The following is a 15,438-nucleotide window of genomic DNA, read 5'->3' on the forward strand; positions in this document are numbered from 1 at the left end:
ATCAACAGGAAGCATTTGCGTGGCCAACTATTGATTTTTCGGCACTGAGCCAAGTCGAGGCGGCGACACAAGTGGACCTGAGTGATGCATTAGTGCAGAAAGCCAGCAGCACTTTGCAGCACAGCGCATTTAAAAAAAATAAAAAACAAGCTGAAGAGAAACCTATTACTCACACAACAGCGGGGCGAGGGAATCCCGCTATTGGCTTAGCATCGGCCGCAGCCGGGAGGCTGACGCGGCGGACCGGAGATCCGTCACAATCAGAGGCAAATGTCAGCACGTGACAAGGATTGTTTTAGCGTGTGCTTGAGGAAATCAATGTGATGAAAAGGTTCATCCCCCCCTCCACCCCCCGGAAAGCTGCCGCGGCTCGCTCAGTGTTCGCCGCGCTCGGGGTAGGAGGCGTAAATCTGCGACGTTGACCTTGTACATGCGCCGCAGCTTTAAGGCGTGCTACAGCTTTGCCCCCCACCACGAAGGCCTCACCAAGGCCAATCAGTAAAACAGACAGCAGCCCCCCCCCCCAAAACTAAGCCATCTTTGCACCCCCACCATTTGTTACCCTCCTGAAACCGTAGCTTCGATCTTGATACCCTACAACAAATAATATAACATTTTCTTTGGCAAAGTCACACTTTCTTTAGCGAACCCACGCAAGAAAGTGTCGATGGAAAGTGTTTGGAAAAGGGCAGGCCATTAAAAAAAAACAAAACAGGAAGGTGTGTGAGTGTGTCACATCCATGAGAACATTTTTTTTTTTCCTGGACCATACTTGTATCATCATGAACATTTTGGCGAGATGGATTCATGAGATTAAACACCTTGTATTCACAGCAATCCATCTGCCTGGCGGGGTTAATTCTCTGGCGCGCGGCTGGGAACAAAACATACTGGATGCGGCTCGCATTCGATGCGAGTACGTTGTGTGCCGCGCAAACTCGGCGAGGATTAATGTGACGGGAAATGTGATGATAGTCTAACTCTAGACAAAAGAACTACAAGAAAAAAAGAATGCATTTTTATTGTGTCAGACAAAAGCCGTTGGGCATGATATTCTTTAAACGGTACGGTAACAAGCAAGTGCGCAAATAAACAACCGACATGAAACACTTCATTGGAGTTCTAATGCAGTAAAATGCCAACTGCCGAGACGGGCTGCGGTCCAATTCAAAATTCACACGGTATCATCCATGTATAATTTATAAAACATTTGCGTTCTAAAGCAAGATGATTGCACGACTGCCTGAACGCTTTGTGGTCCGTTTAAAGCCCGAAGGGTCTGCTTATTGTATCGAAAATATAGCTTGACAATGAGTTCTCCATTAAGTCAGTCTAATTTTGATCACAAAAAATATAGTAGGCCTGTCGGGTGGTGTAGTACAGCTATACAGTGAAGAAAATAAGTATTTGAACACCCTGCTATATTGCTATGTTCTCCCACTTAGAAATCATGGAGGGGTCTGAAATTTTCATCGTAGGTGCATCTTCACTGTGAGAGAGATAATCTAAAAAGAAAAATACAGCAATCTCAATGTAGGATTTTTTTAACGATTTATTTGTGTGATAGAGTTGCAAATGAGTATTTGAACATCTGAGAAAACCAATGTTAATATTTGGTACAGTAGCCTTTGTTTGCAATTCCAGAGGTCAAACGTTTCCTGTAGTTGTTCACCAGGTTTGCACACACTGCAGGAGGGATTTTGGCCCACTCCTCCACACAGATCTTCTTGAGATCAGACAGGCAAAGTTAAAATGGGCCTTGACATGTGCTGGTTTAAGCAGGGGAACCTTCCGTGCCATGCATGATTTCAAACCATGACGTCTTAGTGTGTTACGAACAGTCACCTTGGAAACGGTGGTCAGAGCTCTTTTCAGGTCATTGACCAAGTCCTGTCATGAAGTCCTTGGCTGATTTCTCACCTTTCTAAGGATCATTGAGACCCCACGCGGTGATATCTTGCCTGGGGCTCCACTCCGATTGAGATTGACCGTCATGTTTAGCTTCTTCCAATTTCTAATGATTGCTTCAACAGTGGAGCTTTTTTCACCAAGCTGCTTGGCAATTTCTCCGTAGCTCTTTCCAGCCGTGTGGAGTTGTACAATTTTATCTCTGGTGTCTTTGGACAGCTCTTTGGTCTTGGCCATCTTACAAGTATCAGTCTTATTGATTGTATGGGGTGGACAGGTGTCTTTTTGCAGCTACCCACCTCACACAGGTGCATTTGATTCAGGTCTTTGAGGGTCAGAATTCTACCTGATAGACAGGTGTTCAAATATTTATTTGCAGCTGTATCACACAAATCCTTAAAATATAATACATTGCTATTTCTGGATTTTCCTTTTGGATTATTTCTCTCACAGTGGACATGCACCTACGGTGAAAATTTCAGACCCCCTCCATGATTTCTAAGTGGGAGACCTTGCAATATAGCAGGGTGTTCAAATACTTATTTTCTTCAGTGTAGATAGAAGGATTACATTGTTTGAAGTTGGAGTCCACTCACTGCCCAACTTTTGTCGAGAACGAGAGCGAGCTGAGACGACGTTTCCGTCGGCCGCGGCACATTCGCAACAACACGACACGCCCCCGTCGGCGCTTCGGGCAGCCGTCGCAGTCCCCCCCCCCCCCTAAAGGCTAATTGCGCTGGCTTCGGCGGCGCTAATGAATGTTGGGGCGTGCACGTCACCGCTTTCATTTAGCGCGTAACGGCCGTTTGATTACTGCGAGGCAGCTGAGATCCATTTCGCTCGCTGACCTTTTCTGATCCAGCGCCAATGTCCCAATTAGACGCGGTGAATGATGACTCGCAAACAACTGCAGATGGAGGAAAAAAAAAAGGAAGAAGAGTGCCGGTGCATGGAGGTAGCGTCGACATTAATTATATTGTGCACTTTCGTGTGTGACAAAGGTTTCTGCCAGACAAAAATGTCATTGTCATTTATATTCAATAGTTGTGATTCAATGGTGAAATTCATGCGGATAAAAGAAACACCACAATGGTAACGGACTTGAAAGAGGATGTGAATGCTATATTTTCATTGGCCCATGGCACACTTGTGGTTCAATTTATTGAAATCTGCCTAGCAACAAGCAGCCACGGAAGTGTGATTTTGACTGGTAGAGCAGTGAAAGTGAATCTGAATGATTTTACATCAGCTCCCTGAGCCATTATGGGTCAGATATCAAGTGGGATCTTGGCTGGGGAGACTATTTTGTTCCATGACCATGCTCACAAGTCAAAACACTCTGATCTGAAATCCTCTCTGGTCATCAAAAAGGAGGAAACTGCATCACAGTAATCCGTTTCTGCCCCACATGGTGGATCCTTCCGGTGTGTGGGACTTTTGTACAAATTCTTTTTTGTTGTTGTTGTACCTGGAACAAATTAATCAGATTTATATCATTTCCTATGGGAAATATCGATTTGATTTTCGGACCATTCAGTTTCCATCGGACAAAAATCCTGAAAACCGAGGTTCCACTGTCATATTGAACATATTTAATATTTCAATGGACTAGAATGTTGAAGGCGGCACGGTGGATCAGCTGGTAAAGCGTTGGCCTCACAGTTCTGAGGTCCCCGGTTCAAACCCGGACCCGCCAGTGTGGAGTTTGCTTGTTCTCTCCGTGCCTGCGTGGGTTTTCTCCGGGCACTCCGGTTTCCTCCCACATCCCCAAAAAACATGCAACATTAATTGGACACTCTAAATTGCCCCGAGGTGTGATTGTGAGTGCAGCTGTTTGTCTCCATGTGCCCTGCGATTGGCTGGCAACCGGTTCAGGGTGTACCCCGCCACCCGCCCGTTGACAGCTGGGATAGGCTCCAGCACTCCCTGCGACCCTCATGAGGATAAGAAAATGGAATGGATGGATAGATAGAATGTTGAATGACTGGGGGTCATTTGGGCAAATTCCATAGTCATAATTCTTACCTATGCAACATCTTCAATTGTTTATGCGGCGTAGATTAAAGAATGAGCTGTTAGGAATTCCACCAAAATGGCTCCTTCGGCGGTCGTCGAGGATTAATTTTTCAAACTTTCCAGCGGGCTTCATACATGAAGGATTCCGCTTCAGCTGAATAATTTATGGCTGCAGTGTGAAGACGTGTGAGCGTCTTACGGTACCAACGAGCCTTATCGCGTATGATGCATAACAGATAGCAGCTTGCGTGATATAGGAGAAGGGGCCGCGACAAATGGGTGCCGTCCCGCCCGTACGGACGGACCCGAGCTAGCGGGCAAGGTTAACGGCTCTCGCGGAGCTCACTTGAGGTTTGACTGAAGCCTCTCAGACGGAAAGCTCATCATTTGGGCTCTGGCCGCTGATGCATGAGCCCGCTGAGCTATCACCCGTGCGGTTCGTTTCCCGGCAGCCCCCCCCCCATCCCTCCTCATGAAATGCAGAAATGAAAGCGACAGGGATGTGCTGACAGATTGCTGGGCTGCAGCATGGCTAGAGAAGCATACTGGTGAGCTTAGGTATTATTTGAGGGCAGCCGTTCTCCCCAAAATATTTCACTCTCCCCGACTAACTTTACAATACACTATTCAAGTAAATACTGTAAGTGGTCATATACTGTGACATTGTGTGCAGGATTAGCACTGTGCTTAATATCAGGAAATTCAGAAAAACCAGACATGAATAATCATTCAATTAAAATGTCTTTCAACCTCAAGTTGAGGATAAATTGTACCTAAATAAAGGTACAGTTGAGAAAATCTATTACATAAAAACTGTGATTCTTTTCCATGCCACGAAAGGGAGCCAATAGAGCTCGTGCACCTACGTCACCAAACTCACGTGACTGTGCCGGTCAAACAAAGCATTCTTCAATGCTAAGTTGGTTGGAGACAACACGAAAATATGTCATATAGCACGATGCCCAGAGTTTTGTCCGATACCGTTAAACATTTAGAAGGTGATAATAAACGAAGGTACGTTGAAAATTGAAAGACACTTGGCATAGAGGACCCATATTTAATGCCAAAGTCGATGTTTTCACCGATAAGTTAACATGCTTCCATTTGTCTTGGACAACTGGATCTACACATGGATCTGGTGAGTAAGTCGTCGAGATTTACACAGAAGAGTTTAAAAGAGTATAAAAAGTCTGGACGCATACAAATACTTCGTTGCTGGATCTGTTCTCAATCAAGAATAAATTCCACATAGCGATGGAGCCAGTGAAGTGCCAATATTTAAATAAAAGACCCCTGGTTTTACACAAACTCGCATTCCTTAACTATGATTGGGGGAAAAAAAAGACACTTGTACACAGAAGCGTGTTGCGGCCACGCGTTAAACTTCAGTAAACCTCTCCGTGGCAGACGTTTTTTTTTTTTAATTAAATACGCATTGTTCTCAAATGAGTCCAATGCGTATTTAAAAATAAGAAAATAAACTGCTAGGATAGGCTTCACCCCTGTACGCGGAAGCGTGTTGTGGCCACACGTTAGCTACGTAAACCTCTCTGCGACTGACGTTTTTTTTTCTTTTTTTAAATACGCACTGGGCTCATTTGAGAATCATGCATATTACAAAAAAAAGAGGAGAGGTTTACTGAAGTTTAATGTGTGGCCGCAACACACTTCCATGTATGTAGGAGACAACTCCCTGTCGTATTTTTTTTGTTTTGTTTTTTGAAACGCATTGTTCTCAAATGAGCCAACTTGGCATTATAAATACTTCTTGGTAATTTGAGATTGAGAAGAAAAATTCCTACCTGAAGTGAAGTGATCGCTACACACTCATGTGTATTTGCTAGGGGACCATCCATCACGTTTAATTGCCGAAATCCATCAATCTTTTCTGGTCTTTTCAGCTGGTATTCTATAGCATGACCTCTTTGAATATTTGTCTCGTCTGTTGCGACAACCAACAGCACAACAAGTCTCGGGCGTTGTGTATATTCTGCTCCGGTTTAATGTCCACCACAAGGTCGAGCAGCTCTTTTTGACCGGCAATATGGCGCCGTGAACGTGGTGCACGAGCTCTATCGAGGTACGTCACAGTTTTAGAGGTCCTGAACATGAACGCTAGTCTCAATGACCCGTGCACCAAAGCGAAACAAGAAGTCAGTCATTTTGGTTTGAAGCAACAGTTTTTCGGTAAATTTCCAGGAATTGTAGTTAAACCAAAACACTTCAAAAGATTTTTGCCCAAATGGGACGCAGACGAATAGGTGATGCCAAAATTGTAACGTTTTTTTTACCTTTGCGGCGCGCCGCTGTCTTTCCCTTCCATCGCTCTGCTGTCTTTTTGTGAGACGTTCAGCTGGCGTTTAATTGAATGACTTCACCGCCGCTAACTTTCAAAAAAGTGATGTCGTCATGTGATTGTCGGCACAAGCCATTGATTTGCTGTTAAAGGCTCCAAAAGAATTGTTTCCTCATCCAACTTTTTTCATTTTTAAAGTATTAATACTCCCAACTGTGTATTTTGCGTATTCTTGCACATACCAGAGAAACATTACAAAGGATTCAACATGCGTTGTTTCTTTGAATTTCTTAAAGGTTTTATAACCCCCCCCCCCCCACCTTCTTTCATCAGATCTAATAGTCTTTGGGGCTTTTTCTTCCTCATTTGTCAAACCTGAATTAAAAGGGAACAAATTATCCAAAGGCCAAAGATCAGATTTTGTCTCCAGCTCTACCCAGCAGTCGCTTAATAATACGCATAACTTCTTTTAACTTTTTTTTTCTTTTAACTCCAATACAGCCGCTAAAAGGTCATTTTAATCTTCACCCCCCTGCCACCCTCCCCCCACCCATCCCGACTATTTCATATCAAACAGGCAAAACCAGACCGCCTTATCTGTCATACTTTGCCCCGGGCTGAATGGAAATATGTCGTTTTATTTTCTTATTTAAAGACAAAGTCACATATGTTTTTTTTATCGTCGGCGTCATCAACTCATATCAAACCTGTAAAAGTGTCTTTGGAGTAGACACACACGGGACACAAACGCGTGGTCTCGGCCCCCCCGAGGGCGACGACGTTTGCTGGCCGACAGGTCGTCACCGCTAACGAGAGAGCAAACACTAGTATAAAAAAAAAATACAAAAAAAAACCTCAAGATGAAACATCTTATGCTTGTTCTTCATCTGCCGAGCTATTTCATCTTCCCAGGCAATTTTTGTGCAGGAGCATCTCACTTCCTTCACTGTTTCCTTTCCTTAAAAATGTGAATAATTTTCCAAGTGGTTATGAGTAGGTTTAGTTTAAACTTGAGTCCATAATTGTCAAGGTCTAGATAATATAAATTGTTTGGTTTTAAATTATGAGTTCTATTGGCCGATAATTTTCACAATAGTATCGATCCATCCATCCATCCATCTATTTTCTTAGCCGCTTATCCTCACAAGGGTCGCGGGGAGTGCTGGAGCCTAACCCAGCTGTCAACGGGCAGGAGGCGCGGTACACCCTGAACTGGTTCCCACGTATTCTTTTTCCTATAGGAAATCATTGAAATCTTCATTGATCACAAAACCTTAAAACACCCTTTGTTTTTTTTTTATCAATAGGAGTAAATATGTATCCATCCGTTTTCTGAGACGCTTATTCTCACAAGGGTCGCTGGAGTGCTGGAGCCCATCCGAGCTATCTTTGGGCAGGGTACTCCCTGAACTGGTCGCTAGCCAATCACAGGGCACATGAAGACAAACAACAGTTGCACTCACTATCACACCTATAGGCAATTTAGAGGGTCCAGTTAATGTTGCATGTTTTTGGGATGTGGGAGGAAGCCGGAGTGCCCAGAGAAAACCCACGCAGGCACGGGTAGAACATGCAAACGCCACACAGGCGGGTGCAGGATTGAACTCGGGACCTCAGAACTGTGAGGCCAACGCTTTTCATCTGATGGACCGTGCCGCCCTTCATAATAGTATCTTGTATAAATTATTTCAAGTTAGTGTATTATAATATACAGTACTTTATTCCTATAATTTCATTACTTTTTTAAGAATTTGTTTTTCCTCTCTTCAGATTTGAAGTGACCCACAACTGCTGAATGTGAACACTGAAAAGGAGTTTCAAAGTTATGCTTTCAAGCCAGAGATAGAGTTTTTGTTTTTGTTTTTCTCAATGTAAGGGTTTCTATCTCGTTTTAAGGTTTCAAATTTTGGTTCCAAGACAGGGTTCGGCTTTCGCGTTCTAATTTCAAACCCGGATTTTCCATGACGGTTTTCCCTCACACCTTTCCACTTTTTGGTCAGCGTCTCGTCGCAGTCACATTTTGTTTGTTGTGGTCAGTCCCTGGTTTCTGTGTGTCCCTGTACTGACCTTTCTTGTCCCCGAAGTAGAGCGTCTGCTGAGCAGGGTTGGACCACTGGAGGGAGGTGTTGTCGTTGAAGTCCACCCGGCAGGTCATGTTGGCGGCGGAGCCCTCCAACGCTGTCACGTTCTGAGTGATGGGGAACTGACCTTGGCCACCTATGAGGAGAGCGGGAGGGGGGCACACAGCAGTCGAGGTCATGGTGGTGACGTGCATAAAGGAGTTTGCTCGTTAGGGCAAGGTTTTAGAGCCAATCACACTGGACTGGGTGAATGTGTTGACATCAATGCCATCCATCTATTCAACACTTTTGTCTACTGTGCCTGTGCTATAGGCAAAAGTTCTTCAAAGTGCTGAGTCTTTGGGTCTTCCACATAATAATTTGCTCGAAGTGACTTCAGTGATATAAAAATACAATACATTTAAAAATAGAGCATGCATATAGTACATTTGTAGAATGGTTTTGTTTTAAAAACAGCCTCTGAAAACACATGCTCAGTATGGTATATTTTTAAATGCTGTTTCAAATAATTATAACAACCCACCAAAGGCACACTGTTAGCCTCGTTCCTTGCTAGCCATTGGCTTAGCTGGACTGTATTTGTTTACAGAGCAAACTAGTGCACAATTGAGAAACACTTCTTGTCGCTTAACTAATACGTTCCGTGTGGTATTTTGCCACGCCTCTGTTCTATAACGGAATAATAATAATAATAAAAAATCTGAATTCAAATAGGACCAATGCCATTTATAACTACTGTAATTCCCAGCCTACAGAGTGCACCTGGTTATAAGCCTCGGTACACAGAAAGAGTTTAACGCTAGCGTTAGCGCGGTGTTAGTGTTAACGTGATGCTAGCGTTGGCGCGGTGCTAGTGTTAGCGCGGCGCTAGTGTTAAACTCTTTCTCTGTACTGAGGCTTATAACCAGGTGGGCTAATGCTAGCGCCATGCTAACGCTAGCACCGCGCTAATGCTAGCGGGCATCACCGCACAAACCGCAGGGTTGAAAACGTGAAAAAAGTCGCAGCTTGTAGGCTGTCTGTGACCCACCTAAAATGGGTCCAGTGGTCCACTTTTGGGCCCCAACCCACCAGTTGGGGCTCACATTAGAAGCAGGTGTGTTTGTGATGTAGTGAATTATTAGTGGAACAAAACCCTTTTCACCCTCAAGAACAAAAGTTTATTTTGGGAGGAAGATTTAGTATAGTTTCTTTAAGATTAAAGGGGTCCATTCCTTGAAAACAAAGAGCAGCATTAATAATAAAGTTGCATTTTCTAAATTTAAAATGACTTTCTTCCCCTTGTTAAACTTTTGACTTCAATATCAGACTATCTTGGAAGTTTTATCTCTGCACATCTTTCTTCTGAAGAAAATTACTTTTCTTTCTTTCTTGAAAAAAAAAAAAAAACAACGACAACAGAACCTTTTTTGAGTTTTTTTCTTGAGAAAATATGCAAATTTTTAACTCCCACTTTTAGGGTGAACATGATTGTCAAGTTTAGTAACCGTTAAAATTTTTAGGCTGTCTTTAGGAAAAAATGTCTCCCCAAAGTTTTCACTGGACTTGAAAATATTTGAAAACCCCCCGTTGGCATGGACATCGGGCCGGGGGTGTGTAGACTTATGATATCTGCTGACCAGCCAGCCAATTGTCCTCAGGTAACATCTTTTCAAGTGAAATTTCACACATTCAAACAAAGGTGGTCAAAAAGAAGGCTACAGTCATCATTTGAGTCATTTGTGCCCATTTTCCCTTGTCAAATGATGCATTTGGTTTGTTTGCGAGCGGCGCCATCGGAATTATCGCCACCTGGAAGTACGTGCGACGTGTTTGGGCAAAAAAAAAAAAAGGTTTACCCGGATCAGCTCACTAGACTATATTCATCATCTCCCTCTACATACGTCGCCCTCAAGCTCCTCGTCGCGCCCGCCCAAGGTGACATTGACACGGCCCCCTCCCGGGTACACTTGACCGCTTCGGGAGAGGGAGCAGCTGTCCGCCTCATTAGTCGGGAGCGCTCCGTAGGCCCCCGCCGCCGAGCCCCCCCCCCGGGACGCCCAAAGATCGGCGGACCTTCCTTGACCTCGATTGTCCTGACGGACGCCGCTCGTCAGCTCGGGGACACGCTCAGGCCGACTATAAATAGCAATGAGAGCGCACGCAGCGGGGGGTCAGGGGAGGTAGGGGGGGGGGGTGCGTTTTGCAGGTATTTTTGCTCATTAAAATGTTCAGCATTGTCCTAGTTTGAATATTTTTGTTTCAATAATTTGAGTTTCTGTCAGAAAAGGAGGGGTCCAGTTTAATCGGTAATTTGTCACATTACACCTGACCGCATGATCCCATGAGAATAAAAAATGAATAAAAATACAAATTTAAACGATAAAATAAAAAACACCCTAATATTTCAAATAATAATATACCGTAATTTCCTGCCTACAAGCCGCGACTATTTTCACACGCTTTCAACCCTGCGGTCTATGAGGTGATGCGGCTAATTTGTGCATTTTTTTCAAACGGCCCCAAGGGGGCACTCGAGCGGAAAAGATAAGAATGAGACCGGTGGAATATATCTGCCGAGGAAGTGACTTTTACCGGCCCTGTTAGCGCCGCGCTAGCGTTAGTGCTGTGCTAGCGTGTTGCTGCTCTGTTACTGGCGTATCTCAGTGATATTTACCGGTAAGTTTTATTTTAACCGGCCCTGTTAGCATTAGTACTGGCTTTAGTGCGGCACTAGCATTAACGTTAACGCTGTTAAACTCTTTCGGTGTACCATCTTTCTTTCTAAATATCTCGCGTTTGAATGTGGGTTTCAATGTGGGGACTTGCGGCTTTTACACAGCTGCGGCTTATGTATGTACCAAATGGTATTTGGTATGTACTCGGTGAGGCTTGTATCCAGGTGCGCTCTGTAGAACGGGAATTACGGTAAGTTTTAACCTGTTGAAAGTAATAATAATGTAAATTGAAAATTCTTGGGTAGACAATTGAAAAATAAAACAAAATTCATGATTAAATAATATACAGCAACCTACTGCTACTACGACTAATAATAAAAATAAAATCACAAGTCATAAAATTCACAAGAATTTAAATGATAAAAATAATTTAATAAAAACAACATCACTACCACTACTATGAATGTAAAAAAAAAGGAAAAAAAATAGTAAAAAGTCACACTAGAAAGTGTAAATTACAATATGTATTTTTGGAAGTTATTTTGCCATTCCATCACAATTCATATTTGAGCATTTTTCAAATGGCTCCTTTCAGCAGAAATGTTCAGTTATGACACTCATGGCCGATGATTATGCTTTGGAAATGGATGCAGGTATAATGCAGCCTCAATTGCTCCGGAAATGGAGATTAAGCGAAATGAAGTTGGTGAGACGAGATGTCGCAAGCACTGGTAGTACTGTGTAAGTGTTACTGCAAGGGCGTGCGTACCGCTGAGAAAGAAGACTCACTCCCAAAAAAAAAAAAAAAAAAAAAAAAATCAAAGCACTACTTGATTTCTTTCAGAAAAGTTGGCGCTCACCAAGGCAGCCAACACAATGCAAATGCAGGTCTGCAGAAGAAACAAAATCACAAAGCTGAAGACGGGAAGCGCACCGGGTCAAGGCTTTACGTCGGCGCGTGAAAGCAAACCGTCGCGTTAAAAGACGCCAAGGTCGCCCGCTCGCAGCCGCCCTCCGAACATGACACGAGGAATAACTTTCGTGCGCTCGCCAGAGACGATCCGTTGCCCCCAAAGCGTAATTTATATCATCGCTGAAGGCTAAATCGTGTCGAGAGCTTGCGTCGGTGCGTCTTTCGGGCATTATGCGGAATGAAAGGATGTCGCGTGTTGACAGCTTGCAGGTGACAGGAAGCACATCAAACCCGCAAACAGCCGGCAAATAAGCCTGTTACAGCCCTACCTTGACTTTTATTGCAATATGTTTTTCAAAAAATGAAATTAGCCCTCTATAATGTTTCATATTATAAAAACATATAGTAATAACAGTAAAATAAAGTGTCTATAATTAAAATGATTTTGTGATTTGATTCAGGCGTGTCAAACTTATTTTTAGTTGGTGAGCCACATTCACCTGAATTCGACCTCGAGAATATTTGTGGCTTCAAAATCCATAAAGTATACATAAAAATACAAGTTGTGGCAGCAAATGAAAAAAAAAGCAAGCTTGTTTAAACTAAAACTTTTGACTCCATTTTTTTCTTATTCGCCATCTCAAAATATTTCAAAAGCAGGTATTTATTTTGGTGTCATGCGAAGGTGGCACAGCATTTATTTCAACGTGCTCCTGAAACTTGGCATCGTTTGGATTTTACAAGTCTATCAATATCATATATCATACAACCGTTGTCAGTAACACAATGAGCAACAACAGTTACTTTGATTGAAAGATTCTAGTAAATGCGTTGTCCATCCCCACGGGCCAGTTCTGGCCCGTGGGCCGTACATTTGGCACCCCTGCTTTAATTCATTGTGCCGCTCTTTCTGAATAAACAAATGAAAAAGTTATACTTTTGCAATGTGCGTTAGCCTGTGACAACGCCGGCATGATCCGGGGACAGTCGGGTGTCCAAGAGAGCAGATCTATCGTGCCACAGGATCCAAGATACAAGGAGTGCATGATGGGTAAAGATTGACGTCACTCCTTGCCAATGGGATGCCAGGAAAATGCTCCAACGATAGCCAATGGGAGAGCAGCTTTATCGCGCCACACAAATGAAGATACAGGATGTTCATCCATCCATCCATTTTCTTTGCTGCTAATCCTCACGAGGGTCACGGGGAGTGCTGGAGCCTAACCCAGCTGTCAACGGGCAGGAGGCGGGGTACACCCTGAACTGGTTGCCAGCCAATTGCAGGGCACATATAGATGAACAACCATTCGCACTCACAATCACACCGAGGGGCAATTTAGAATGTCCAATTAATGTTGCATGTTTTTGGGATGTGGGAGGAAACCAGAGTGACCGGAGATAACCCACACAGGCACGGGGAGAACATGCAAACTCCACACAGGCGGGGCCGGGATCGAACCCGGGTCCTCTGAACTGTGAGGCCAACACTTTACAGGATGTTTATGTTCAGTGGAATTTAGGTAATTCAGCGCCATTTTGTTCCTTTTGTATCCTGAATTTCCTTTGTATCTAGAGATGATATTTTTCCAAGGAGGCGTTTTGTCACCCAAATTTTTCATTACTAGAGACGGTTTGTAAGTAGAGGTACAACGGTAGTGGATTTCACAGAGGATGACAAATACATGCCTGCAGGTATTGTTACATTGTTTGTCTACATATGTTGCTCCACCGTTTGCATTTACCAGACAGCAATGAGGATGCCATTCATCAGAGCATCTAACGACTCGTCACGGGCAACTCGTCGCTGCAATTTTCTGGCTTCATCATATCTTCTAATCCGCTGAGACGGCAACAGCAAAGCAACAATTCCATTAGCTGGTTAAAACAAACCATAAACTCAGAATGAACCTGTTTCTTTTTTTAAGCAAAACGTTTCTTAATTAAAATATCTAAGCCTTTGCTTTTGTATATGTTCATTTAATCAAAACATCCGCTTGTGGGCCGCCCCGTTGAAAAATTGTAATCAGTCCCTCGGTGGTGCTTTCGCGAGAATGATATATCCTTTTTTCCCCCCTACACGAGCTCTGAGAGCTGTGACTCGGAAGGCAAAAACCACGTCAGTCCGTCCACAGATTAGGAGCCGTCACGTGATCATCGGCCGCGACGTCGGAACGTGTCGGGATTAGCGCAGAGCGCCGCTTGAACGTCTCCGCCGCGTTAACTTTTCCACACAATCAAAGTGGAGGGGGGGGGGCTCATGAATTAAATATTTAGCCGCACAGCTGAGGGGAAAGGGAGGGCTCGGTTGCGGCGTATTGTAAACACAAATATTTGAATAGAGGAAACCGTGGCAACAGATGTATTCGGGCCGTGCTGCAGGTGCACGGTGATGATTAGCAACGGCGGCAGCAAAGCACTAGTGCGCTTGCTCTGATACAAAACAGCAACAATCGTCCTCTTCTTGCTTTGACATTGAGCAACAATCTCTAAAAGTTGGAGGATTGTTTGCCAATTATGGCTGCTCAAGCGCTGAAGAGAAACGTGTAAAAAAAAAAAACTTCAGCTCCACGCGGCTTATGTGTGTAGTAGTTCGAAAAACAAATACGCTTCTTCGGAAGCAAAGATTGGGCTAGGCCTGATACTCGGCAATGACGACTGCTCGAGCGCCGAAAAGAAACAAAAGACCTTTGATCTCAGCCATTTGGAGGCATTGGACTGTTAAGAATAAATTGGTTTCTTGATCAGTCTCTCAGATCAGCTCAAGGCTGCGACCTGAATGGACCCACACAAAAAAAAGTGACCCGAGCCCTGAAAAGAAAAAATTGATCCCAGCATCATGGGGCAACAAGATTGTTCTTGGTCAGATTTGAGCAAGACTGATCAAAGATCGTGAATTGACAACGACTGCTCGAGCTCCAATTTGGTCTCAACTACACGGAGCGACGTGTGCATCGGTACTTCCGAAAATACAGTTCTTGTTCAGTTTGGATAAAAACTGAGCCAGGACCAAGAGGTGGCGATTTCGGTTGCTCGAGTGCCCAAAAGAAAACAAATAACAAACCGCCAAAAAAGTCATCCTCTTAACGCCACATTGCTGATTGTTTGAGTCAGTCGGGTCCTGGCTCCATTCGAAGACGAGTTCTGCATGTCGCGCGTCAAATACTTTTCTAAACCACGAGCTCAGAATCGGAATGTGAGACCCTCGTGGCACCGGTACGGGAGTATGAGCGTGAGAAGATGATACTCGCGCGCTATCGATTTGGCGAATGCGGACGGCTATCGTGGAGAATATCAACCGGTGCGGATGACGGATGCGGTTGTCGGTGCGTCAACAACGAGGCCTGTCTGATGAATGTAAATAAGAAATGTATTGCTATTGATGATGCTGAGGGGTCTTGCTGGGAGACCACCGCAACATCTTCTGAGATGTGATAGATGCGGGACCACCACGCCACCCGACCCCCGCGGAGCCCCCAAAGCCTTCGTCGGTTTCAGCTGACTGCGTTGAATAATGCGAGGCGGCATGTTGATGAATGCTTAGCGAGCGTTCGAGCAGAAGCAACTGGA

The 15,438-nt window shown here is 44.2% G+C and overlaps 1 protein-coding gene across 2 annotated transcripts in view; it reads right to left on the bottom strand.

Moving 5' to 3' along the window:
* cadm2b (cell adhesion molecule 2b) overlaps nucleotides 1-15,438 on the bottom strand; it is a 155,121-nt gene that overhangs the window by 13,832 nt on the left and 125,851 nt on the right. For both annotated transcript variants that reach the window (XM_061827441.1, XM_061827439.1), the window contains one exon: nucleotides 8,288-8,437. In XM_061827441.1, the coding sequence (XP_061683425.1) occupies nucleotides 8,288-8,437 (150 nt within the window). The remainder of the gene's footprint in view (nucleotides 1-8,287; nucleotides 8,438-15,438) is intronic.

This window comes from Syngnathoides biaculeatus, chromosome 8 (genome assembly GCF_019802595.1).
Source record: "Syngnathoides biaculeatus isolate LvHL_M chromosome 8, ASM1980259v1, whole genome shotgun sequence".
NCBI lineage: Eukaryota > Metazoa > Chordata > Actinopteri > Syngnathiformes > Syngnathidae > Syngnathoides > Syngnathoides biaculeatus.